Below are 26143 nucleotides of genomic sequence, written 5' to 3'. Positions count from 1 at the left end.
AAGTATCCACGTCATGCATGTGCAGCACTGAACACAACAAGGTGCTGAACCTCAGGGTCATCAGTCTTTGTGTTGACGGAAATGAGTCTGGAGACTAAATGTAAACCAACCAACCAAGTGTTTTCTGCTCTGATTATAGAGAAGAAAGGCAGGAATGCTGTGACTAAAGGGCTGCTCTCCATCCTCTCCCAGGACTCCAGGCTCTCCTCACAGAGCTGCTCTTTCCAGTGACCATTGTCTACTTGGAAACATTTTGAAAACACACCAGATATTCTAAGTATATGAAAACACCAACATGTAGGCCCACACCCACATTGTACTCATTGATGACGACAAAAGGCATTCTACACTAGTGACCACCACAGGGGTCAGACGGTAGTATCATTGATGAGCAGCTCATGGGATGACATGGACTGAGATGTGGGTCATCAAACTATAACTGTAGAGATACAAGTGAACGTACACACACACGTAAAGTCAGATGTATATTCTGTCTGGAGACGTTAACCTCTAACCGCAGCTTCTCCTCTCCTGACCGGACTCACAGCACAAGGCGTCACCTGAGCGGACCTTACCGAGGTAGGTGATGGTGAAGCCTCTGGGGGGGTTCAGGGACCTCCGCATCCAGCCCTCCCGCAGCACCTCCAGGTGGTCCTCCTTCCCCTGGATCAGCAGGACGTGCTCGTCTATCCATCCCAGGAAGAAGGTCTCGCGCACCGCCTCGGTGACCCGCCGGCTCCACATGTGCTCGTGCGTGTTCTCCGCTTTGAAGTCCGCGAAGATCTCGTATCCGGTGTGGTGCCGCGGCAGCGCGTCGCTCTCCGACACCCCGGCGGCGCCGCCCGCCTCCCCGGCCCCGACCCGGGACAGGACGATGGCCAGGGAGTGGGGGGCGATCTGCAGGAAAGACTCCATGGCGCGTCGCTCCTCCTCGCGGTCTCACGAGCGCACTGTGATCATGGCGGTGCCGCTCCGCGCAACACCAGACGTCCGTGTCGGTGCTCCTAGCTAGGCTAGGCTAGACTGGGCAATAACAGCATAGCTCCCTGTAGCCGTGAGGCTAGCCTGCTAGCTCCCGTTAGCCGAGCATTCCTCCACCCGTCTTACCTTCGCACCACCTTCCTGCACGAGCGCGTCGCCGCGCCGCATCTAGTGACGCCTCTTTCCCATCCGTCCCGACCGGAAACCACAGATGACAGCGGGGGTTTGAACAGTAGATACCCCCGCCAGGTGTGTTAGCCGGCCGCTAACAGCAGCGAATGAATTCACCCGTGCGGCGGACGCAGCGCGCGGCGAGCCCCTCTCATCATCGCCAGGTCTCACGAGACACCTGCCGCCCTGCACTCCGTTCCGCGGGAAACAGACCGCCGCGTGGTCCTCCAGGCGGCAGAAGCGCGTCCTCCTAGACACGCGGAGTCCAGTATAAGTGACGGGTTGAGAGGCGCGGGACGCGGCGGTGCCTCGAGCAGGTAGCGCGCCAGCAGAGCAGCGGGGATGCGGACGCACACAAGTCAGGTTCGCCTGTACCTTCTACTTCCGGTCAGGTCTGTCCTCCTGGCACACGGATGTATTTTTAAGACTTGAAATGAAATTACCTTTTTTTTTTTTGTATTGATTTAATTTCTACAAATCGGAATAAGTATATATCTTACCTTTTAATGCTATTAGGAGGTCATAGTGTTAATCTGACCCCGACTGCAGCCACCAACCAGCCCCCTGCAGGGACCTCATTCATCCTCCAGGTGGATCTCCTGTATCCTCCAGGTGGAAAACAGTCCTGAACTAAAAGGGATGAAGCGGCGTGGTCTCCTGGGGGACCTTTTACTCCACATGCGTCTTTTTGGTTCCGAAAAGGCCAAATTGGTGTGAACATTTTAAAACAGGTTCTCAGGTTTCAAAATGTCATCTCAGGTTACACAGGGAGAGTTTAGTGGAGGATGGTCGACAGCGTTTGTTTTCAAGGTTCTGTTGGACTATGGCGCTCATTTTGACCTCTAGCGACCAGAGGTCATTGATATAATTCACCCATGGATGGAGGTAATCGATGCCCAGAACTGCTGCTCTTCACTGGCTCTTTGTCAAACTGTGGTCTCCACTGATGCATGCAACTCAATGATATGGCCTTTTGTCAGTAAAATCCCACTTTTATTAAATTTAATTGCTAGCAAATCCATGGCATACATATGTAATCAGTCTTAGCTCATGTTAAAACAAACCATTATGTCCTTTGTGAGATGGCCTCATGATAATCAACGATGTTAAAAAATAGTTTCATATTTTCATACTTCTTTAACCCTGCATGTTTGTTTTGTCAGCTCCAAGCCCACCTGATCTCTGGACCTTCAGTCCTGACGGGCAGAGACCAGTCAGAACCATCATGTTTGAATCACAAAGGCAGCACGCCAAACACTGAGTTGATTGTTTTATTGAACATACTGTAGTCAAACACATTTTCTCATCTGCATTGCTAATATTAGTACTGATGTTCTTATTGTTAATCAAATATGCAATAGGTCATTACTAATATGTGCATTATGCATCCAATGGTTATGCGTTCAGGGCAATGTTGACTGCAATAATTAGTTAATATTAAATTAACTGTCAACTAATGGCTAATCCTAAATAGGTGAGACTAAACGTTTCTCATTTTGAGATGCATCAATATTGTACCAATAGATCCACATTCAAATCATCTGGAACACAACAAAAAACACACACACACACACACACACACACACACACACACACACACACACACACACACACACACACACACACACACACACACACACACACACACACTGCCTTGTCCATTCTATAGTTAAAATCTATACAAGAGCAGTGGCTAACAAAAGCCAAATAAACAAGAAATCTCCAATCAATCCTCTGTATACGTAGTTGGAAGCGGAGCAGGGAATGTGTGTCTTCTGGTGCCGGGCCGTCAGGCTGCAGCGATGGACGCATCGTCCAGCTCTCGACCTTGAGGCTGGAGAGCAGACGATCACCATTTAAGCAGACTGAGCAACTTCTACCAATAATCACTTTAAAGACCTTTTCTAAGTCAACTCACTTAACTGCTAATACGTGCACCATGGGAACGTTTGTCCTGTATGCATCTCTACACGCTCCTGCACTGGTAAAATGTGGTGTAGCTTATAATATAGGCAAATCAATAACTCAAAATTAAACTGTGTGTGTGTGTATACCTTAACAAAGATGCGCTGGGGCAGGAAGCGGCGCAGCGCGTGTGTGTTGGTGGCGGGGCAGCGCGGCAGGCTGATGTTGAGCTGGGGGAGGCTCTGGTAGCCCGCCATCAGGGGGTAGTAGTTATACAGCATCTGCTGCTCTGCACCGGGCAGGATGTGGAGACGCACCTGGACACACACACACACACACACACTTTCCAAAATGTTTCTGATGCACAGATGGGGAATGCTAGCCCTCCAAAATCTTAAAGAAATGTAATGTAAGAAACATAATACACACACACACACAGGCTGGGCGGTATATTGATATTTGAAATATATGGATATTTTTTTCAAACAGGATATGGAATGAGGCACTATATTCAACATCGATACAGTTCATTTGCGTTGAAATTACAGCGCATTTGCTCCAAAAAAAGCCGTTCCGAGCCGTGCCTGCCGCCTCCTCACTCTGCTTATCTCTCTCCGTCCCGCTCTGCCTCTGGCTCACACACAGTGTTGCCAGATTGGGTTACATTTCCCGCACAATCTGGCAATACTGGCTCCAGTGTGTTGGTCTCAGGGTTGCCAGATTGGGCAAGATTTCCCATCCAATCTGGCAACGCTGCGCACACACACTCTGCCCCGGCCCCGCTCTTCCACTCACGTCACTTTTTTTAATCCCCTTCAGCGCGAAACATGGAGTCAAACACATTTGCCACATCTTGCTCCGACTGTTTTTGATTAATTTTTAAATGTTTAGCTACCCTGGCCTACACCCAAATTTAGGATTGAGTTTGCAATCAGCAAGGCAGGTTAACGAGCACAGCGACGCAGGCAGGCTGGAAATTAAAGCACAGCGGCTCCCCGATGTTGCGTCAACAAATATCGATATATATATATCTTATATCCGTGGCCTACTGGTTAAAGAGTTGGACCAGTAACCGGAGGGTGGCCGGTTCGAATCCCGACCGGTAGGCAAAAATATGGACAGGGGGAGTGGTTGTGCAGCACTCGTCCTCGCACTCGTACTCGTCCTATGTCCTCACGGATGAGGTGCCCTTGAGCAAGGCACCTGAAACCCCCACCTGCTCCCCGGGCGCTGCGGCTGCCCACTGCTCCGGGTGTTTACCGGCTCCCGGATGGCTCAAAAGCAGAGAAAGAATTTCCCCCAAAAAGGGACAATAAAGGGTAACTTAACTCGACATTTTGCTTGAAAATATCGAGATGACTTTCGGTCCATATCGCCCAGCCCTAACACACACACAGACACACGCACGCACACACCTGTTTGAGGCCAGAGAACATGAAGGCGTCTGAGGGCTCGACGGCCATCTCCACCTGCTGGACAAGGGCGGTCCTGTTCTCGATGTGGTAGCGCACGGGGAGGGTCTCTCTCACGCGGCCGAACGACGGCAGCTCTGGGGGTGAGACACATTCATATCTTAGATTCAACGTGGGGAAGATAGAAAACGATATCGAGGGGACATCGCTATGTTGCGTTTACATAATGATTAAAACCGCCAATGTAGACCTGGATTTCAAAGCTTGTTTGTTCTTGAGTAACAGGACGCGCTTTGTAAGATCAGTGCAAGATCAGTCAGTCAGTCAGTCAGTCAGTCAGTCAGTCAGTCAGTCAGTCAGTCAGTCAGTGTGTGTGTGTGTGTGTGTCCTCACCAGCGTGTATGTACAGCGGGATGTTCTCCAGGGGGATGTGTGGCAGAGGCACGGTGGTGTGGACCAGAGGAGTGTCCAGACTAGAAGACTCCCTGAGGCAGAACAACAGGTACCAGATCATCAGGGTCCAGTCCTCCTGATGGAGGTCAGGCACAGCTAGACCTCATGGGGGCCTGCTGCCGTCTCATGCTATAACCCAGCTATAAAGGTTAGCAAACCAGGCTGGGCTGCTTTAGAGCCAAACACCCAGAAGGTGCAGAGGGTATGACACTTCATAGTGCCATGTATACCGGTATGCATCCCGTTTCCTCCGTTGTCACCTCATATGCACTGGCACGCCATGTAGTCAAGGCGAGTTTATTAATATACCCCCCCCCCCCCCCCCCCCATCACAAGGCCATTCACTCTAATAACAAAGGCTTGAATTCTGTTTTAAAAGCAATCAAGGACAATAAGGCAAAATGACTTCACAGTAAGGGGGCCAACAGAAGGGTATTCATCTGCCTGTAGATGCATGTTGCCTACCTCCTCCATGAGATCACGTACTGCCCGGTGGCCACGGTGCCGTTGCCCTCGGCGCCCGGTGGGCACTGGAGGCAGAAACACTCGCTGGCACATTCCCCCGTTTTGAGAACCACTGGAGGAGAGACCAGGGATGCAGAGGAACATCCGTCGGCTACAAGCGATTGCTTCAATGTGGCTTTTGCATCACATCAACATTGAACTGGCGGATGCCCCTTCCCTCCCAAACTTTCTCTTTCTATCTGGCCATTGGCAAGATGGACTCCCCGAACCAATCAGAGAAGAGATGCCCCCTGATTGGTCTATAATGGAGCTTGTTACACAGAGGCGACCATAACAGATCATCTCACAGAGCATTTAACTCACTAACAGCTGATGGATGGATCTGGCCCTCTTACAAATGACATTCAAATTCTAGCTCTTAGATCTTACCTACACCACCGTAAACATGGCTTATTAAAACATCCTCAGGGACTGATTCAGCCAAAGCTTGGTGCTGTCCCTTTGGTTTTATTTAAGCTCCCATCTATCGATACATCTAATATCCTGATACTCTTAACAAAGCTTAAACCACACTGGAGCGGGCGTTACCTTGTTCCAGCTGGGACTGGGGCTGGGGGGTGCAGGTCGCCATGGTGACCAGCTGGAGGGAGGAGGAGTGAAGTAGCAGGGGCCAGGGGGAGGAGGACAGAAGGTCCGTCATCAGCACGAAGGGAATGTCCACCACCACACGCTCCAGGGGCTCCAACTGAAGAGAGAACCGAAACATCCCCAACACAGCAGGGTGGCACCGTCAACAACATACTAATAAGAGAACGTTTCAATCTTCCTGCTTCTTTATTGAACTGCAATATAAAAAAAAGGAACATCAGCTGAAGAAAACGATTGAATTGTATATTTATATTGTAAATGGAAGATGCTATGACCCTGTAAACTCGATATTCGATTGTACAAATTAAAACTGTTCAAACTGAACGGCAAATTAAATGGTCTGTAATGGTCTACAAATTAAAACGTCAAACTGTTCCAAGCAGGTCTTTACTTTCGATTCTATTCAGGATTAACTGAATTGCACCCGCTAGAACGACGACGGTCTAGCAGGAACAGACTTAAACTAAGAGGACCATGTTACCACACAAAGGGGGTGAGTCAATAGACCATAATGTTACCACACAAAGGGGGTGAGTCAATAGACCATAATGTTACCACACAAAGGGGGTGAGTCAATAGAACATAATGTTACCACACAAAGGGGGTGAGTCAATAGAACATAATGTTACCACACAGGGGGTGAGTCAATAGACCATGATGTTACCACACAGGGGGTGAGTCAATAGACCATAATGTTACCACACAGGGGGTGAGTCAATAGACCATAATGTTACCACACAGGGGGTGAGTCAATAGACCATGATGTTACCACACAGGGGGTGAGTCAATAGACCATAATGTTACCACACAGGGGGTGAGTCAATAGACCATAATGTTACCACACAGGGGGTGAGTCAATAGCAGACCTTGGTCGACACGAACTTGGAGGAAACATCAAAGGGCTCCACGGTCTCTATGGCGATGGTCTCATCCTGGACAGCACCAATTCAAGGAGAGAGGAATTCACACTCAGTACACAGACAGACCAGTGCGGTCAGTTGGATTTGTTTGCTCAGACGTACCAACGACAACGTCATTACATTTTCCAACAGCAAACAGATTCCCCAACTCTCCGACCCAGGAGAACGCTGACCCCGTGTAAAGGGGCATGCATCATTCAGTGTTAAATACCTTTTCCATATTGTCCTGGAACGTGGCACATTGTTGATACATATACATACACTAATGTATGCAGACGATTAAAGCATCGAGTGTAACCCACAGATATTTAATATAGGGTAAATATTATTTAATTATTCACAATACATAGTCGTAGATATTCTGTCACAAATAGAAAGTACTTATGGTGGCTGAAGCCCCATGGCAGCGTTGCCTTGGTAACACCAACAGCACATGGAGGCAGAGCCTGGACCAGGTGGGTGGGGGCGGAGCCTGGACCAGGTGGGTGGGGGCGGAGCCTGGACCAGGTGGGTGGGGGGAGGAGCCTGGAGCAGGTGTGTGGGGGGCGGAGCCTGGACCAGGTGTGTGGGGGGAGGAGCCTGGACCAGGTGTGTGGGGGGAGGAGCCTGGACCAGGTGTGTGGGGGGAGGAGCCTGGACCAGGTGTGTGGGGGGAGGAGCCTGGACCAGGTGGGTGGGGGGAGGAGCCTGGACCAGGTGGGTGGGGGGAGGAGCCTGGACCAGGTGTGTGGGGGGAGGAGCCTGGACCAGGTGTGTGGGGGGAGGAGCCTGGACCAGGTGTGTGGGGGGCGGAGCCTGGACCAGGTGGGTGGGGGGAGGAGCCTGGACCAGGTGTGTGGGGGGAGGAGCCTGGAGCAGGTGTGTGGGGGGAGGAGCCTGGAGCAGGTGGGTGGGGGGAGGAGCCTGGAGCAGGTGTGTGGGGGGAGGAGCCTGCTCCTGTGCTCCTGACCTCTCACCTTGTGACAGTTGCAGTCGATCTCCTGTCCGTCCACGCTGGTGTTGATGCTGTAGGCCACGTGGAACAGGAAGACCCGGGGCCCCGTCGACACGCACCTCACGTACACACGCTGCTCCACCTGGGCACCCGCACACACACACGAAACGTGGGAAAAGCTGTAGTTTCACAAACTAAATCGCCTTATGCAGATTTAACAGTAGAGTAGGTGTGTGTGTGAGTGAGTGTGAGTGTGTGTGGGGCCTCACCTTGTGGCCTGGGTTCAGATCCCCCAGCGGTATATCTGGGAGCAGGGCGGGGTCGCTGGCGTCACACACCTGCCCGCGGTCCAGGGTCACATGGGTGGCCTGGCTGAGGTTGGCATCCTGGCCTGAGAGGAAGAAGACAGAATGACGAAGAATGTAATTATGGACAAACCTTTCATTTTCAGACGCAGCTCCCTACATCATGCCTCATTATGTCATTAAAGTGATTCAACTAAACAGCTACGGCTTCTTCCAGAGCTACAATCAGAGAACGAGAACATCATGAACCATTCCACCCAGCTCCATACCGGGCTTAAGGCCTGCGGTGAGCCGGACCTCTCTGGCCACGCCCTCCTCCTGTGATTGGATGCTGAGGGTGATGCAGTACATCTCATTGTTCAGGGCTGGGGGCTGGTGGCTGAGCTGAACGGTGATCTTGGGAACTCTGGAGATGATCCTGAACAACAAGAGATAGATGTTGCCATAACATGAAGAATTAAAACGTGTGTGTGTGTGTGTGTGTGTGTGTGTGTGTGTGTGTGTGTGTGTGTGTGAGAGAGTGTGAGTGTGAGTGTGTGTGTGTGTGTGTGTGTGTGTGTGTGTGTGTGTGTGTGTGTGTGTGTGTGTGTGTGTGTGTGTGTGTGTGTGTGTGTGTGTGTGTGTGTGAGTCTTACATGGTGCTGTGCTGTATGGTCAGAGTGTCCCAGGCCCCCTCCTGCCAGGCCCCTGCCCCTGGCCCCCGGGGCCGGGCCGACCGGCTGGCCTGCAGGGCCTCGTGGGTGGAGGCGGCGTCGCCCCCCGCCCCCCTCCAGCTGAGGAACACCCAGCGGCCGCTGCCCAGACTCAGCTCTATGCCCGTCATCTACACACACACACACACACACACACACACACACACACACACACACACACACAAAGCTCCAACACAGTGTGCAACAATAAGGGGCCCCCAACTGGTCCCCCAGTAAAACATCACATTGACGACAACCCAGTCATACCAGTGCTAAAACCCAGTCTCCAACCCAGTCATACCAGTGCTAAAACCCAGTCTCCAACCCAGTCATACCAGTGCTAAAACCCAGTCTCCAACCCAGTCATACCAGTGCTAAAACCATTCAATATTTTGAGGCGTTTGTATTCGTTTTAGATCAATGTAACAAATCAATGATAAATGTCTTTGGTTTCCTGACGTTGTTTTAAAGCTGTTGTATTGGTGCTCGTAGCTTTGCGACCCACTGGCTTAACTAACATGTGACCTTTGAGCCCTCCAACCCAACAGCCGGCCACCTCGTGCTGCTCGCTCCAAGCCTCACCTCGATCTTCTTGCCCACGTCTTGGGTCTTGGCTACGAAGTTGAAGCTGAAGCAGCTGGTCTCCCCCGGGGTCAGGAGCATGTCGTCCTGGCCTGAAGCCTCCACCACACACCACTGGTTGTAGCTCTGCACCCACAGATACACACGCACAACAGTTTAATTAAACCTGAGCAAGACGTGGACAGAAGGACATTATCATCACTGAAGCATGAATAATCATTTAGAATGTTTATGTGAGTGTGTAAGTGCATTGTGCGTGCCTTTGTGTGCGTGTGTTGTGTACCTGATTACTTAGGCTGACGGACAGCTTGTTGAAGCTGACCGGGTGGGGACAGTCAGCCCGGAGGAAGACCTGGAGCTGGATTGGTTGGTCCACATGGAAGCTGGGAGCCAGGAAGCGGGCCTTACACTGGACTGGGGAGTCAGACAGAGACTTGTCTCAGTTGTATGATATACAAACAGCTATTTTTTCCAATTGAATCATTTTTGTGGAGAAAGTGATGGGGGAAGATAAAAAAAAATGTATACAGTACATGCGAGTACCACAATTCTATGATTTCTCTTCATCTATTTTTTGTGTTTTATGTTAACGTAAAGGAAGCTACTAGGAGCTAGTGAACAGTACGGTCCTACCGACCTGCAGAGGGCGCTATAGCGAAAAACACCAAAAAACCTTCTACAACTTACTTAAACAACTTAACAACCATCAAAAAATTGTATCTCAAAGGCCACAGAACCAAAGTATTCATATGGGCCCTCAGAAGTCCGTCCCGGCTTGCCCCGTCCCTGGGGGCCGTGCTGGTGTGTGACTCACTGAAGGGGACGTAGTCCTGGACCTCGATGCTGAACTCGTTGGAGCCCGACAGCGCCATGCGGTCCTTCCAGAGCCCGGCGGCTGCACTGGCCCCGCTGGGCTCACAGTCCGGCTCTGCGTCCGGAACCTCGTTCTGGGGCAGCAGGGGGTCATGTTACGTAATGAACCATGAAGACCAAGGTCTTCTGGTTCTTCCTCATGTTTCCTCTTTCATCCCACGTGCTTCACGATAAGGAACACCTCCGTCTTGTTATAACCCCGGCCTATCTTCCTGTGAGTCCTTATCTACATCTACCGGCTCTCAGTAAACTAGTGCGACACACGCTCGCCTGCCGTCAGCCAGCAGTGGGAGACTCTTAGAAGACGTTGAGGACTCTATGGAGTCAGTGTTTAAAGTGTGTTGCAGGTATGGGGCGTGTTCATCCGCGTTACCTTCAGGACTTTGAAGAGGTTCTTCTCTATCCGGGACTTCTGCTCCTCCTTCAAGGTGGAGGCTGGTGGAAAGGGACACACAAGCATCACTCACCCTGTGTGGAGGTAATGATATTTGATAGTTGAATGTGTATGTATTCTGTATTCATCTATAACCCTATGTAGGGGCAGGAGTCTAGAAGAAAGGTTGTTCAGCTCACATCCCGATGGTTCATGTTTGACCAGAATGGGGTTTACAACATCGAACACAATACCGTAGTCCACGGCAACTCATTATTTACCAGTTGATCCTTGTGTATTGAGTATCAAGTAGTTGTTTTTTTTTTAGTGTGTGTGCATACCCCTGCCATGTGTTTGTATACCTCTGTCGTGTGTTTGTGTACCTGTGTTTACCTGTGTGTGTGTGTTTACGTGTGTTTACGTGTGTGTGTGTACCTCGGCCCAGCAGCTCCATGCAGTAGGTGATGTAGTCCTTGACGTTGGCCATCAGGTAGGAGCAGCGCAGCGCCGTGCTGAGGATGGACGTCAGCAGAGCCCACCAGCGCTCCGTACGGTAGTCACACATCACATAGTCCAGGAGCCTGGGACACACACACACACACACACACACACACACACACACACACACACACACACACACACACACACACACACACACACACACACACACACACACACACACACACACACACACACACACACACACACACACACACAATGTTTAACTTGTTGTTTAAGTTGTAACATGTCTGTAAGAGTTGGTAGAATGGAACGGTTCTGTGTGCAGACTTACTTGAGGGCTTTAGTGTAGTCTTTGGCATGGTAGTACTCCTCCCCCATTTGGACCACTGAAAAACACAGTGAAGAAAAGTCAAATGACATAATAAAATTGACACCCCTGGTGATGGGTTGTGGCTAGTGAGGGGGTTTCCAGTGGTGGTCAGGAAAAGTTTAGTTTCTGTTGTTGTTTGTATGTGGTGATAACTGGAGAGCAATAAACATAAATATCTGTTCAGAATATGAACTTATAGAATTGTTTTTGCCACTTCTCCTACTCACTGAGGTGGCTCTTCATCCGGGGACACTTGTACTTCTTAAACTGGGCCACAGCGTTGCTCAGGAGCGCAATGATCAACTCCTGCAGGGAAACAGATGCAGTGTAAGAGACAGACAGACGGACAGACAGACAGGCAGACAGACAAACACAGGGAAAGCAGAGTGTGAAGCCGGATTAGGGTGATAGGTTATTGCTCTACTGAAGATTCCCAGGTAAAGAGTAAAGGTAAAGAGTTGTTTATTTTTCTCCCAAATCTCTATATGGTCAAAGAGACTGAAGAGTACTTCAGGTTCCTGTTGATATCTAGTTAGCTGTGTGACTCCTGGTGAGTTACAGTAGACTGAGCACTGGCTTTACATTTTGAGAGGGATGAATCTGGCCTACTGTATTTCTGTCAGATGGTACATATTTTTCATTGACTGCGGTCCAAAATTTGTGTAGTCTTTTTATGTGTAATATTGTGTGTGTGTGTGTGTGTGTGTGTGTGTGTGTGTGTGTGTGTGTGTGTGTGTGTGTGTGTGTGTGTGTGTGTGTGTGTGTGTGTGTGTGTGTGTGTGTACATAGACATACTGAATGCGGGACGTCTCTCTCTTTGATCTGAAGGGCCAGTATTCCCGTCCTCTCCTTCTCAGGGTCCGGTGGATCGATACCTGGGGACGCAGGGAACCAATCACAGCAGAGGTTACAATCCACCAACAAGTGTTACAGCAGCTCCACACTCACCATCTCTTTCTTAGCTGGTGCAAGAAAGCAACTAGCAACCGAAAAGCAATCTTCTTATCTAAACTATATACTGCAGCAGGTGGTAAACAAAGATGGAATATTGCTACTAAAATTAATAGCAACAGATTTTTTGTCTGTACTTTTTCCGACTAATAAAAAAATTCTTCCCATCATTCTAAAATGTTTTGGGGCCTAAAAAGTGACAAAATAAAAATGTCCTTTTGCAGTTTGATATTTGAGGAAATGGTGAGGTCATCCTGTCACTACTTTTACATGTGTCCTGGCTATCTCAGGAATTTCTCTCGCTTGATTTTCCAAAAAGATTTCCCAATAACCCAAACAATTTAAAATAGTCTGAGGGTACAACACAGACAATGTGTTGTACATTGTCTGTGTCAACGTGGATCTGGCATCACCTTTCCCATGTGTTTCGATCTAACATGTTAGCTTGGATGCCAGCGTGTGTGTGTGTGTGTATGTGTATGGGTCTGTGTCTTTACTCTGGTGTCCTTGTCTCCAGGGTCTCTGGCCGTAGAAGTCCAGCCCCCCCGTGGGCGTGTCCAGGGGGTCAGGGGTGGGACAGATGGCCCCAGCCTGCCAACCAACCAGCCAATCAATTAATGGCCCCACTTTATTTATTTATTTATTTTTATTTTAACCTCATCATTATAAATTTTAGCATTAGTTCCAAACCAAAATCTGAATGGGCCTCTAATATAGCAAATAATATTTATGTTGAAAAAATACACTATTTGTGGGAACTTATTGGTAACAAGGGCCATGAGATGACTCAGAAAACCTAAAACAAATGTGGTAAAAAATAAAAAAGAAAAGTGGTAGACTGGCAGCAGCAGCAGTAGACTGGTGGTACCTGACAGAGCTGCTGAGCAGTGAGCTTGCGGTCCTGGCTGTAGCAGGCAGCCTGCTGGTAATAGAAGCCGGGGTTCTGGGTCTGGATGGCTGTCAGGCCCAGCTTGATGGCCTCATCAAACAGCTCCCCAAAGGACTGGAACCTACGCAGACACACAGGGGAGAGGAAAGATGATTATATTTAGACTATATTACATGGTACACTATCCCTCTACATCAGGGATTCCCAAAGTGTGGTACGCGCACCCCCAGGGTACGCGAGCTGCTACCAGGGGGTGCGCGAGATGAAAAATGTAATGGCGGTCTGGTGTAATATTACCTCGTTTTTATTATCTGTTTCGGAGCCTATTCTCTTTAATGTTGTGGATCGTTTGTAACTTCATTACAATTTAATTCAATGTACTGTCGTTCTAATTTCCGTTATAACCGTTGTGTTATGATTAGGGTTGTGCCGATGGACGGTGTCATCACGATGGAGAGCCACCATCGTTATGCCCCCCGGCGCCTCACTTTTCAATTTTCGTTTCCAAATTTTTATTTAAAAACGAAAATATCTGTTTTAGTGCGTGTGTGTTAAATTAAATGGTTTTATATCTTAAACAAATTCTGTTGCAAATAGGAGGCGCGCAGCATCAATATCCTAACTAAAAAAAGTCAGCCAACACAGACACATTTTGCAGATTGTAAATTGACATGAGACATTGTAAACGTTCACAATCCTGCTCTATGCTCTGGGATATTTTGTTTATCATCATTTCTATTAACTTCTGCGTGGCGCACATGCAACAGTTGTCATGTAGATTGGTCGTCGGCCCGTCTTTTGCGCGGATCACACATGAGCGTCAGAATGTAAATTGTCATGAGACCGGAAACGTTCACAATCCTGCTCTATGCTCTGTGATATTTTGTTCATCATCATTTCTATTAACTTCTGAGAGGCGCATAAAGTGGTCATGTAGATCGGTCGTCTGCCCGTCTATTGCGCGGATCACACATGAGTAGATCTTGCACACAACGTCAGTCGTGTCCCTTGGCTGTCCTATTTGTTGGATATTTGTTGATGTTGTTATTGTCATGCGTGTTCTGGTTATTTGCGCATGATTAAACATGAGTCTTTATATGGCGATAAAACAAAGCTTTGTTGCAGTTTTTTTCCTTCTTTTTGAAGTGGGGATTGGGGGTGCGCCAACCCGGTTGGGACGTAGAAGGGGGTGCACAGGAAAAAAGTTTGGGAACCGCTGCTCTACATAATAAAATAAAATAAAATAAAATAAAATAAATGGGTTCTGTTGAACCGTAACAGTCTTCCTATCTCGTTTGTGTTTTTCTCGTCAATATGCATTCCCACATTAAACATGTGAACGAGAGGACAGGTGAGGGGCTCACTGTTTGGACATCCAGGCGGTGTGTTCGAAGGCCAGCTCAGCGCTGCCCATCTTCTTCTTGCACAGGTCGATGTGCTTCCTGAACTGGGCTATGGCGTCCAGCGGGGTGTTGTGTTGGAAGCACAGTCGACAGATCTGCAGAGAACAGTAGAGAATGTTATATACCTGGTACGGTGGTACGGGGAGATTGAACAAAGCTGATCAGGTTTTACCTTGTAGTTGATAAATCCAGCCATCGTTTTGATTTCCAACATGTTAGTCTCGTGGGCTCGGAGCTCATGGACCAGGCTGTATGCTGTCCTGTAGTATCTACACACAAACGTGCACGCAAGCGCAAGCACACACACACACACACACACACACACACACACACACACACACACACACACACACACACACACACACACACACACACACACACACACACACACACACACACACACACACACACACACACACACACACACACAGATTACACCAAGACCATCACCTTGGTTCAATTTGAACAAGAACGTTGTGGACGGTTTGTTCTGGACTTACTTGAGTGCATTCTGGGTGTCCTGTTTGAGTTCACTGAAGAAGGCGATCTTGAACTGGTGTCTGACAAAAAGCAGCTGTGAAAAAGGAACAGAGAAGCAACTTATATTTTCACACAATATTAGTGAGAAGAACTGTGGTCCGTTCTATTGAGAAATAGAATCGTGAGTTCCTTATATATAAAAAAGGTTGAGTTGAGTTGAGTTGTAAAGAAAGAAAGAAAAAAGTTGCTCTTGAATCGTACCCAGAGCACCTTCAACTTGGAACATGTTATGATACACCACTATTGAGCATCTATATGTGAGAAGCTTCTAGTCTCTGGAGCCCCACCTGGTGTGTGGTCTTGTTCAGGAACTCTTTGTGGGACTTGACTCTGCGGATCTCTGTGTAGTAGTACGTCTGTGCGTGTTCGTAGAAGGCATTCTCCAACCTGACCACCAGAGGGCAGATGTGCTTTAGGAAATTGTGCTATATGGCAAAACAGATTACGGAATATATCTGAATATTATAATATATGCCATTATGTAAAACATCAGATTTAGTTGGAAAACATTGTTACTACTTCTTCTTTTTTTGTCAAATGTATTGAGATTTCAAGGTCTCCATAACATCATATTGAAGACATCTATTGCTGTTCTAATCTTGTTGTGTTGTTTCTTGCCAAAGAGGAGATAGATGGTGCTTCAGTGGTGGTACGATAGAGGGTACCTGATTATGTAGCCCACCAGGTGGTCTGTGTGAGGCAGGACAAACAGGCTCTTGCCAGACAGGTCGCAGGCATTACAAAGAGACGACGCCCTCTCGGATGCCACCAAGTCCTCTCCTGGAAAAACAAAATAAAGAATTTATAATATGAGATACATTTCAATCATAAAGTTGATCCCAAAGCCGTGTTATCTCTTCCAATGTATACAGTGGATACAAAGTAATGCTGTGCAAAAGATGACATAGTACAATATTACACCTAACAAGGAAATGTATGTAACACAATGTAATGTATAAGCTGCTTTCACATACACGTAAGTCTTGTTATTCTCCCGCTATTCTCCTGATTGGCTGTATATGTGAACAACATATCCTGACATTGGTATCCTGAAAATATCCTGAAAAAAAATACTACCCCTGAGGTAGTATTTTCGCTGGCAGAAATGTAAATTACCTGTGAATGAATGAATGAATGTGTGAATGAGGCGTAGAATGTCGGTATTTCGCACTTCACATTAGTGGGCATGTTGATGAAGCTTCGGTCTGCATTTGCATGTCATTGAGTGGCACCCTAAAATCAGCCTGTTGCCTTTTGTTCGCTGAATGGTTAAAAAATATTTAAATGTTTTTTAAAAGGTCTTATCATAAAACTAAAAGTACACATCATACAATAAATTACAATACATGAGTTCACAGCTGCAAATGTATATATAGAAAATGTTTTAGAAAACTGAAAAAAACTGTTAGCTGAACATTATAGGGTCCCGGCCTTCCACTCCCTGTTTTCTCAGTTAAACACAAATCAACTACATTTGTCCCAGTGTTTGTTATGTGTGATTATTAAATAGATATTAAATTCATCTGGCTTTAAGATGACCAAGATACCAACAAAAAGTCACCACACAGATGGCTGCCCTTACCTGGGGGTAAAGGGGTTTTCTTCTGGATCAGAACTACTGCAACTTTGGTATTCCTTCCTTGTAGACTGGTCCTAGAGAAATTGTAAAATTTGTTAGAAATCTGTCTGGTTGCATCGAGAAATGGGTTGTATAAACTGGAAGAAATTCTTCTTGTGCTTCTCCAATACCAGTCAATGCATCACAAAGTGTTTGATTGTTATTTTTACGACAATTAGAAACTAAAACCCCAATTGGAGACCGAGAGATGCAGCGAGGACACACACCTGACTATCTCTACTTTAGTGGCACACTCAGACTGCTTCTCCTTCCACTGCGGGTCGTCCCAGTCAAGCTCGTAGAACAGAACCACCAGGGCGGGCACCAGGTTCAGGTGCTTGTTCATCCAGCCTGTCTTCAGGATGCCTTTGGGGATGTACCACTCATAAGAGGTTCTCTGGAGCGCAGGAAGACGCGTGAGGGAGCGTGTTAGAGAGAGACGGAGAACAATGCGAGAAAGAAACGTACCCAAACAATGCCATGTATTTTTAAAGGGCACCTAGGTGGTGGGAGTGTGATCAGCCAATACAAGCCGTTTCAAATCTTCCCTCCCCTGTGACATAGTGACATCACAGGTGGGAGTGTCCGCCTTGATGTATGATGGCTAGATAAGCCTATCAGTTGCTATAGTCCAATGGTCTGGGTGGACACTCCCACTTGTGATGTCACAGGGCAGGACAGAATACGACGTGGCAGGTAATAGCTCACTCCCACCTGGTCTACTTTCTGCCTCCATTTTTGAATAATTAATCTCAATAAAACAAATGTACTTGAACTGTCGATGCATTTCATAGATTTATAACCCATACACATTCTGCTCTCCCTACTCTTGACAGTGGATAAGGTATAAGCCCCTGACATGCCTCTACTCTATCCCATCTAAATCAGAAGACAGACCAGCATGTCTCTTAGTGCAGCAGTAGAGCGGTCCTGCCCACCTTGGTGCGACACTTGGGGTACTCGTGGTCCCCGGCCAGGACCTTGAAGGAGATGGGGACCCGATCGGCGCGGCGGTTGGCGCAGAAGGCGTCCCAGATGGCGCGGTGCACGGCGTTGTAGGTCACGTCCAGGCCGGTCAGCGCCACGAAGGCCATGGGCCGGCAGCACAGCTCCGGGGGCAGCTCCCACTGGGACCCGGCCATCACTGCAGATCTAGAGGCTCAGCTGAGGGAGGAACAGAAGGGGGACTGAAACACATCTGACCTTCTCCTCATGGCCGCTGAATGACTCCAATACGATTCATTTGGGAAACAAGTAAGGAATCAAATAAGGTGATTTTGATGTGTCTGTGAATATTAAACTCATTGCCTTTTTTTGCTACTTTCATCAATCAGAGTAAATACAGCATAATATACCAGAACACCCCCATTATCCTTCAAGTCCTAATTATACTATCCTAATCTTACTTATCCTCCAACCAGTCACATTACCCACATTTTGTTTTCACAGTAGCTAATCCACCAACAATAGCATATAAAACAATTGGTCTATAGGGTCGTTCTGTGTTACATTATTAATTTAAATAATAAGCATAACATGAGGTCTGACATTCAAAGGACATCTATGTGGACTCATTCTGTCTCAGGCATCGGGCTCTACCGACATGGTCCTAATGTAATGACACTTAATGAACGCACTTAATGTACGTTGTATTTCTTCATAGTACTTAATTGTGTAGCATCTGCAGTAGCTAGCTGCTGTATATGGGGAATGCGTTAGCCTAGCGATTGTTAGTACTTGCACTTGGTTATATGAACATCTTTACTGTACCGACAGCGATATATTGTTTCACTTCTTATGACAAATGTACTTATTGTAAGTCGCTTTGGATAAAAGCGTCTGCTAAATGCCCTAAATGTAAATGTAATGAGTTGTATCCTAGTAGTTGTGTCCCTTGGTCCAACAGCTGGGCTATATGAACAGAGGACGTTTATATTCTAGAATGATGTGTAGGAAAACCACATCACATCTCAGATGACGTGTGTGTGTGTGTGTGTGTGTGTGTGTGTGTGTGTGTGTGTGTGTGTGTGTGTGTGTGTGTGTGTGTGTGGGTGTGTGTGTGTGTGTGTGTGTGTGTGTGTGTGTGTGTGTCGACTCTAAAAACAGCTTATATGTCATCGTTCGGCGCCTTAGAACATGTCACTTGTCTCTTTCGTTTGTCCAGCGGTCTCATGCATTGTCCTTCAATGTTAAATGTAACGTTTTAAGATAGGGCAAGATGTGTCAATAAACCAGCTGTAAATGCTAACGCTATCAGATAGCTGGTGACACGTTAGCGTCTGCTGACGTGCATTGGGTTAATACTGCTTACCATTAACATCACATTACAGAACATGTCATATAAAAGCAGCGATAAAGAATTCACCGTACCTTATAACATGACAGGACTAAGACTGTCAAAACACTGCAGTCGAATAGCTGCTGGAGCTAACAGGGAGGCTACAGGAGTTCCGATGTGGGTTTGGTTTTGACTAAAGCCTCTCGGCATGCTGGGAAATGTAGTCATGAACAGAGCATCTGCCCTGGGGTCAGACGGAGGAAGATAACATCAACAACTACAAACAGAAACTCACTCATAGCGTAGCGTTGTGCGACAGTCACGAGAGACGACACACACGATAGAGACGTCATAGGTCAGTTAAACACGTTATTAACGGCGTTAATTTCTTTATCGCGCGATTAACGTTTTCTTTCTTTCTTTTTTTTTTTTTCCAAGTGAGAATGTCAGTGTAAAATTGAACACTACAGTATACACAGAGCAAGCCGATCCACTTTTCCATGTTGATAAGAGCATTAAAATGAGAAAAAATAATGGGACAAAAATAAATCAAGGGACATTTAGAATAGATAAAAATGTGCAATTAATTGCGATTAATCGCAAGTTAACTATGACATTAATGCGATTAATCGCGATTTAATATTTTAATCTTTTGACAGCACTAATATATTATATAATATATATATATATATATATATATATATATATATATATATATATATATAGAGAGAGAGAGAGAGAGAGAGAGAGAGAGAGAGTATACTGTATATTAATATTGTGTTTATAAAAACGATACAACTGCATTATTTGTAATAATACAACTTAAATACACACAAGAATTAAAGATTCATTGCGAAAGAAAATCAGTAGGAGTTCGAATTAGCCTATGTTATATATATTATATGCTATATAGTACATACTATATGATATATTATTTTCTTGCAGGCATTAATTACAGTCAATACCGATCCACGCACCCAAGCGCTTAAATTAGAGACAGAAGAGAGGCTCCCTGGGTACAATGATGTATTCAAAGTACAGCAGGCCAGTGTTCACCTTAAGCCACTGTGCTCCACACCACATCATCACACAAAAGTAGTTGAATGTATTTATTCTGTTTACTCTAGTTAGAAATTCTGTATATTTCAGTTGAATTTGTCATTTTGGTAGGCCTACCTAACACACTGCTGCAATTATTATTTACATAAATTAAAAAATTAAAAAATTAAAACAATTAGGCCTTAAACGTGTTAATTGTTGCTTATAGAAACCCAATATATATTTTGCATGAAAGATATGAAAACGTTCAAATTCGATAAAAAGAACCCTGACCCTAAGTTAAGAATATCAATCATATAATGTAACCCTTCAATCTGAAATGAGAATTGTTCACCTAATGTTATACATTTTGATTATAGAGCGCAACAGTGACCACACCCTTTTTTACCATCTCTGGTTTCGGAAGTAAAACATAACATATCGGAAACTTGACCGATTTGTTAATGGTTTGAACAGAAATATGTCATAAATTAACTACACAGCAAAACATTCACAAATATATTTTATTCTACTAAAAATATACATTTGTAAAGTTAAAGGAAAACACATTTTGAATGGCAGTAATGAACTGATAAACATCACACCAATTCTTTAATTGCAGGCCTAATCATCCAGTTTTGTAGAATAATAAATAAAATTTGAATTAAAATGTTCTAATTTTCAAAATTCAAAAAATGTATTCTAATCATTCTAAAAATGTGTTCAGATTCATAGCCTACATCATGACAAGCTTCACTGCATACAGACCGGGATGGGTGTTATTCTGATATTGAGGCAAATCATGATTACTGACTACTGCTCACAACAAAGCTAATGGGGAAAAAAACACATGTAAGAGAAAATATGAAAATACATTGAATGAGTGTCGTGTGCAACTATCTATATTTTTATGAATTAGCCTGAAGCTTCAGAAAATTTTGAACAAACCATAGTAGTGTGTGTGTGTGTGTGTGTGTGTGTGTGTGTGTGTGTGTGTGTGTGTGTGTGTGTGTGTGTGTGTGTGTGTGTGTGTGTGTGTGACGTCAACCTATAGAGCACAGAGATAAACGCTCTTCAAATTAGCCTACACATATTTGTTTGAGTGAATTTGCTCTAATATCGATTTGTTTGCTGACAGCCTGCTGTGGAATTGCGGACAGGTAACATCAAATTGGCCCCTGTAACAAGCAACGCCTTTAAGGTGGGAACGGTCTTGCGGTTCCTCTCGTCAGGCTGCATTGAGCAGATTAAATCGCACAGCATTCCACTGTACGACCATCCCTGTTGCGTATTCCCTCACACATTGTTGAAATCATATGCTGAATGCTTAAATGTTTCTATGTGTTTTTTATTTAATGATCGGGCTGTAATAAGACCACGTTGGCTATGTAATGCAGATTAATCGCGCTTCTATAGTGCCCCCTAGAGCCAAAACAAACAAAACAAAACAAAGTAGGCCTATTGTATATTTTTTGCCCGAGCTGCATTGCATCTTGAGTGAGATGGAAATGTTATTCATTTGATCTTAAAATGCACCGTATGTTAATGAAAGACATGTTTTAAATAAAAGAGACATTGAACTTTAAACTCTATTATGTCTATTATTCATTGAATCACTCATCTGCCATAATTTATTTGAATTAAATTATTTTGAAATACTTTCTCTGCAAAATGTAAGTTTGCGATTCATTTAGATTAATTAATCACAGAGCCTGTAATTAATTAGTAATTAATTATTTTTTAATCGCTTGACAGCCCTACTTATAACCTTTGTCATTATTATATTGTTTATATTGTTCATACAAGTTGTGTCATATATTCTCTGTGTGTGTGTGTGTGTGTGTGTGTGTGTGTGTGTGTGTGTGTGTGTGTGTGTGTGTGTGTGTGTGTGTGTGTGTGTGTGTGTGTGTGTGTGTGTTAGTGATTCATATGTATAGCGTTGTCATCGACATGGTAGGCCTGTAGGCCTAAGTTCCTTCATTCCTGACTGCAATCACTGCGTAATAACGTTAGCCTACTCGTTTTTAATACATACAATATAGCCTAGTCTTGTATTCCAGTTACGTATTCATTCAACATTATGTAGGCTATTCTGCTTTAATACTATAGGGCCTACCAAAATTATTAAAAAGCACTGCTAGTGCTATATCATATATTTTTTACTTTTATTTGTATATTCTATATCAAGATATTTTTCAACATGTAGAACACATTTCCTCTACATCTCTAACCACAACTCTCTAACTTTCCATTAATCTAAATCCTGGCTGCTGCGGTAAACGATCGAGTTCAGTTCAGTCATCGATGACTTGACTTTCTCGGGTGAGGGTAAACGTTTCCATGGTAACAGCAAGCTCCACCAATCAAAGACGTACACTTTAGGATTAAGGGTAGTGTAGTGCTTCGAAATGACATTGCGAATAAAACGTGTTTTTTTTCTAAAATAATAGAAGTTAACTTTTAGCCTACTTGTGGCTTCAGTCAGTGCTGAAAACCCAGTTTTTAATAGATACATTGCAATGGTGAATTTACACCATAGGCCTACACGTTTATCAAAAATAAATATTCACCCTTTCAAAACCTTTTTCTCAATGTATGAACACCTGCTTGTAGAACCCTATTTACAAGGTTTCAAAACCAGGGAACAAAATAATACACTGGTCACTGAAACTCTGCAAATGTGCTGAACATTTTTAAACTTTGAAAATCTGTTGGTGGAAATTATGAAGATGGAAAAATAGAACACAAAATCAAGTTTGCAGATGTTTAAAACTTTTTTTCAGGCTATAATCTCTTTTTTCAATGTTGCAAAGCCTTTTTTACAAGGTGTCGAGTTTTCAAACACAGATTTACAGGCCTTTGAAACTTTTTTTTTCAGGTTTGAATTATGACAGGATTCTAATCCCATAGATTTTTACTTCCGGAACCACACTGACGCTCTATAGGTGTTTTGAAAGGTTTCCGTGTGAAATACCAAAAGTGACCTCTAGGTAGAGCCCTCACCCACAGAGCCAGACACAGCATTTACTTTACCTAAAACATTCATTATCAATTCACAGCGTTGCAAGAAAGGGTTGATGGTAGCATTTATTTTTAAAATTGTAATATATACATTGTCTATACATTAATTGTCTATACATTAAAAGATATTTACGTAGTCGGATTATAATGTATTAGTATAGTCATATTTGTGCATTTCCATTTTGAAAGTATGGACTGGTGGTGTTAGGTCTATAATCTGTAGTCTGACTAATCAAATGTTAGAGGAGGACTGAGATGAGCCTGTAGCATCTCAACTGACTATGGACCTTGTATTCATCCTTGATGTTATATTGTATTTGTACTAAATTGCACACTAATTTGCACAATTTGTTCTAAACCATGCAGGCCTTCTTGAAAATAAACCCATTTTCAGGGCTGTGCCTGTCAGTTGTTCTGGCCCTGCCCCTTTTGGTGGACCGACGCGTCATCATCATCATCATCATCACCCCGTCAGGTTCCTCTAGAGCTGCCGAGTTTAGGAGGCGACGCGATGGCTTGGCTCTCCTCCTAACTAACCGTGAGTAGGCTACATACACTTATATATGTATCAGCTGCATGTCGCTGCTGGGCTTATTGTATGTTATGGACGAGGAGCGGGGACGTTAAGTGTGTGGTAACGAAAGGTGGGGATGTTGTTGAATGTGGGAGATGGAGAAACAGAAGCGCCTCTGCAGTCTCCTTGACAGGAACGCGCTGTCTCAACATGAAGCTCACGGTGCAATCATCCGCAGTTGGGACAGAAAGCGCTCTGAGGTCGTTTCACCACCCCTAGTTACAGTCAGGTTGGCCCATCTTGTCCTCTCTAACATGCGCATGTGCCAAACCAAGGCGATGCATTGATCATGAGGACTGAACTTATAATACCGTCCCGGCCAAGTGTGTGTTCATATATCAGACAGACCCGGAAGATCTGGGACCGGGTAGATCTGGGACAGGGTGGATCTGGGAGCGGGTAGATCTGGGACAGGGTGGATCTGGGAGCGGGTAGATCTGGGACAGGGTGGATCTGGGAGCGGGTAGATCTGGGACAGGGTGGATCTGGGAGCGGGTAGATCTGGGACAGGGGAGATCTTGGACAGGGGGAATCTGGGTTTGCGCGGCAGCAGTCATTGGCAGATGCTGTGATCAGGATGTCCACCATACCATTGCTAAAGGGCCAGTATGTGATGATTCTCTATTAAGTAGGCCTAGTGACTGCGTGTGTAGTCCTCTTCACGCGCGCGCGCGATCGGCACGACCCAGAAGGCCACCGCGCGTCAAGGGCGAGAGGAGGGTGGTGACGAAGGGCCGAGGAATGAATTTCTCTCTCTCTCTCTCTCTCTCTCTCTCTCTCTCTCTCTCTCTCTCTCTCTCTCTCTCTCTCTCTCTCTCTCTCTCTATTGTAATGCAATATTTGTAATGCAGCACAGATATCGGTTATTGAATAATCACAATTGATAAGCAAATTGGGAAATATTTGAGAATTTCTGGTAGGTCTACTATTGTTTGAGTCCCACATTCCTTTAGTTCAGCCTTGCTCAATATCTAAAAAATGCCTTGCTCAATAACTTATTTAACTTAACTTAACTTATTTAAAAATGTGTCACCTTGATACAGGAAGACCTTTGCCATTAGAAATAGAAAAAGCTTTACGCTCAAGGGACAAGATCTTAAGTATTATTTGTTGTACATTTGTAAAGCTGTAGGGATTTCATGCTCTGGCGGCATATTGAGAATATAAAGTACTTTGTTCTTTATTGAAATAATTTGTTAGTTAAACCCTTTGATTGGTGCAGCTTAGCTGTACATTAAAGTAAAGCATGATGGGCATACAATCCATGCCTATGCATTTTTTTGAGACTTGCTGATCAATTAAAGGACATCACAGTGCACTTGGTTGATTTGGTCGTGTAACCGGTATCACGGTGGAAGAATCCAACTTGATGACGGTGATACAATGTTTATTGAGGACAAAACCTTAGCAGGTAGGCCAGGCATGAAGTCGTACAGGGTGCACTGTGCTGTTCTGAGTCAACCATTTGAAGCCTGGATCAATCAATTCTCAGGGTCAACCTTACTATAGTAAGCAGCGACAGCCATGTATCTTATGAAGCTGGTCTCACACACACACACACACACACACACACACACACACACACTCACCCACACACCACAGACACGCACACACACACACACACACACATGCATGGACGCACGCACACAGGCACACAGGGGCATAGGGGCTAGCACTGTCTCTGTGGGTGTATCCCTGGTACAGCCTCGTTCTTTCCCTCTACCCCTCCTGCTCAGCGGTTCCACCATGTGTGGCTGCAGGGGGGGATGAGTGAGCTTAAGGCCACTGGACTTGAGGGGCTGCTGATGTCCAGGGCACTGGAACACGGGCCCGCGTTGCAGAGGTTCTGTCTTCACCGTGTGGAGGATGGGAGATGGGTAGGGAGAGTGTGTGTCTCGTGGTTACTCTGAGGAGATCACATGTGTACCATGTGCAGCCGGAGCACATGCTGCTGCTGCGCGCTGCTGAAGGCAGCAGGAGCACATGCTGTATACATGCATGTGGACACACGCACGCACGCACACACGCACGCACGCACGCACGCACACACATACACACACACACACACACACGCGCGCGTGTGCGCACGCACGCACACACACACACACACCACATAGAGCAGGACATCCTTCCTGTTGAGGTCAAAAGAAAGCTGGCTGTCCCACAACCTTCTCAATGCAGAGAGTGAGTGTGTGTGTGTGTGTGTGTGTGTGTTGCTGTTCCCTTATCTGCTAGCCATAAATATTTGTTTTTACTGCACAGCTCTGACTGCAGCATGTCTCACA

At 45.7% G+C, this 26143-nt stretch overlaps 2 protein-coding genes across 3 annotated transcripts in view; both read right to left on the bottom strand.

Moving 5' to 3' along the window:
- The window catches only part of LOC311344935 (storkhead-box protein 2-like), a 44286-nt gene extending 42998 nt beyond the window's left edge, over nucleotides 1–1288 (bottom strand). Inside the window, exon 1 of the mRNA XM_084469282.1 lies at nucleotides 576–1288. Coding sequence (XP_084325408.1) covers nucleotides 576–915 — 340 coding nt within the window. The 5' untranslated portion in view covers nucleotides 916–1288. The remainder of the gene's footprint in view (nucleotides 1–575) is intronic.
- A 1121-nt stretch (nucleotides 1289–2409) lies between these two features.
- trappc11 (trafficking protein particle complex subunit 11) lies at nucleotides 2410–19419 on the bottom strand. Of its 2 annotated transcripts, none has more exons than XM_084469760.1 (30): nucleotides 19318–19419; nucleotides 17886–18111; nucleotides 17175–17344; nucleotides 16912–16982; nucleotides 15995–16109; nucleotides 15617–15716; nucleotides 15290–15363; nucleotides 14962–15058; nucleotides 14751–14884; nucleotides 13366–13507; nucleotides 12995–13088; nucleotides 12342–12421; nucleotides 11774–11852; nucleotides 11508–11562; nucleotides 11150–11295; nucleotides 10715–10776; nucleotides 10283–10415; nucleotides 9752–9882; nucleotides 9469–9594; nucleotides 8830–9017; nucleotides 8464–8612; nucleotides 8159–8280; nucleotides 7912–8031; nucleotides 6902–6967; nucleotides 5976–6132; nucleotides 5388–5499; nucleotides 4863–4954; nucleotides 4473–4606; nucleotides 3207–3374; nucleotides 2410–2986 (listed from the first exon to the last, which is right to left on the bottom strand). In XM_084469760.1, exons 2-30 carry the CDS (start codon nucleotides 18087–18089, stop codon nucleotides 2942–2944), a joined length of 3366 nt encoding a protein of 1121 aa, XP_084325886.1. In that variant the 5' UTR covers nucleotides 18090–18111; nucleotides 19318–19419; the 3' UTR covers nucleotides 2410–2941. The 2 variants fall into 2 exon arrangements, with proteins under 2 accessions (XP_084325886.1, XP_084325887.1); XM_084469761.1 differs by having other exon boundaries at nucleotides 16912–16976.
- Between the last annotated feature and the right edge of the window lie 6724 nt (nucleotides 19420–26143).

The sequence above is a fragment of the Micromesistius poutassou genome (assembly GCF_964030765.1).
Source record: "Micromesistius poutassou genome assembly, chromosome: 6".
NCBI classification, from domain to species: domain Eukaryota; kingdom Metazoa; phylum Chordata; class Actinopteri; order Gadiformes; family Gadidae; genus Micromesistius; species Micromesistius poutassou.
This window is presented reverse-complemented; position numbering and strand designations above follow the sequence as displayed.

Bases quoted from the DNA above. Each gene is read 5' to 3' on its own strand.
- trappc11 (XM_084469760.1), bottom strand. From the start codon at position 18,089: ATGGCCGGGTCCCAGTGGGAGCTGCCCCCGGAGCTGTGCTGCCGGCCC. The intron at 15,059-15,289 runs GTAAGTCCAGAA...GTTTGTGTGTAG, and splicing joins GACACCCAGAATGCACTCAA to ATACTACAGGACAGCATACA. The intron at 8,032-8,158 runs GTGAGGCCCCAC...GCGGGTGCCCAG, and splicing joins ATCTGAACCCAGGCCACAAG to GTGGAGCAGCGTGTGTACGT.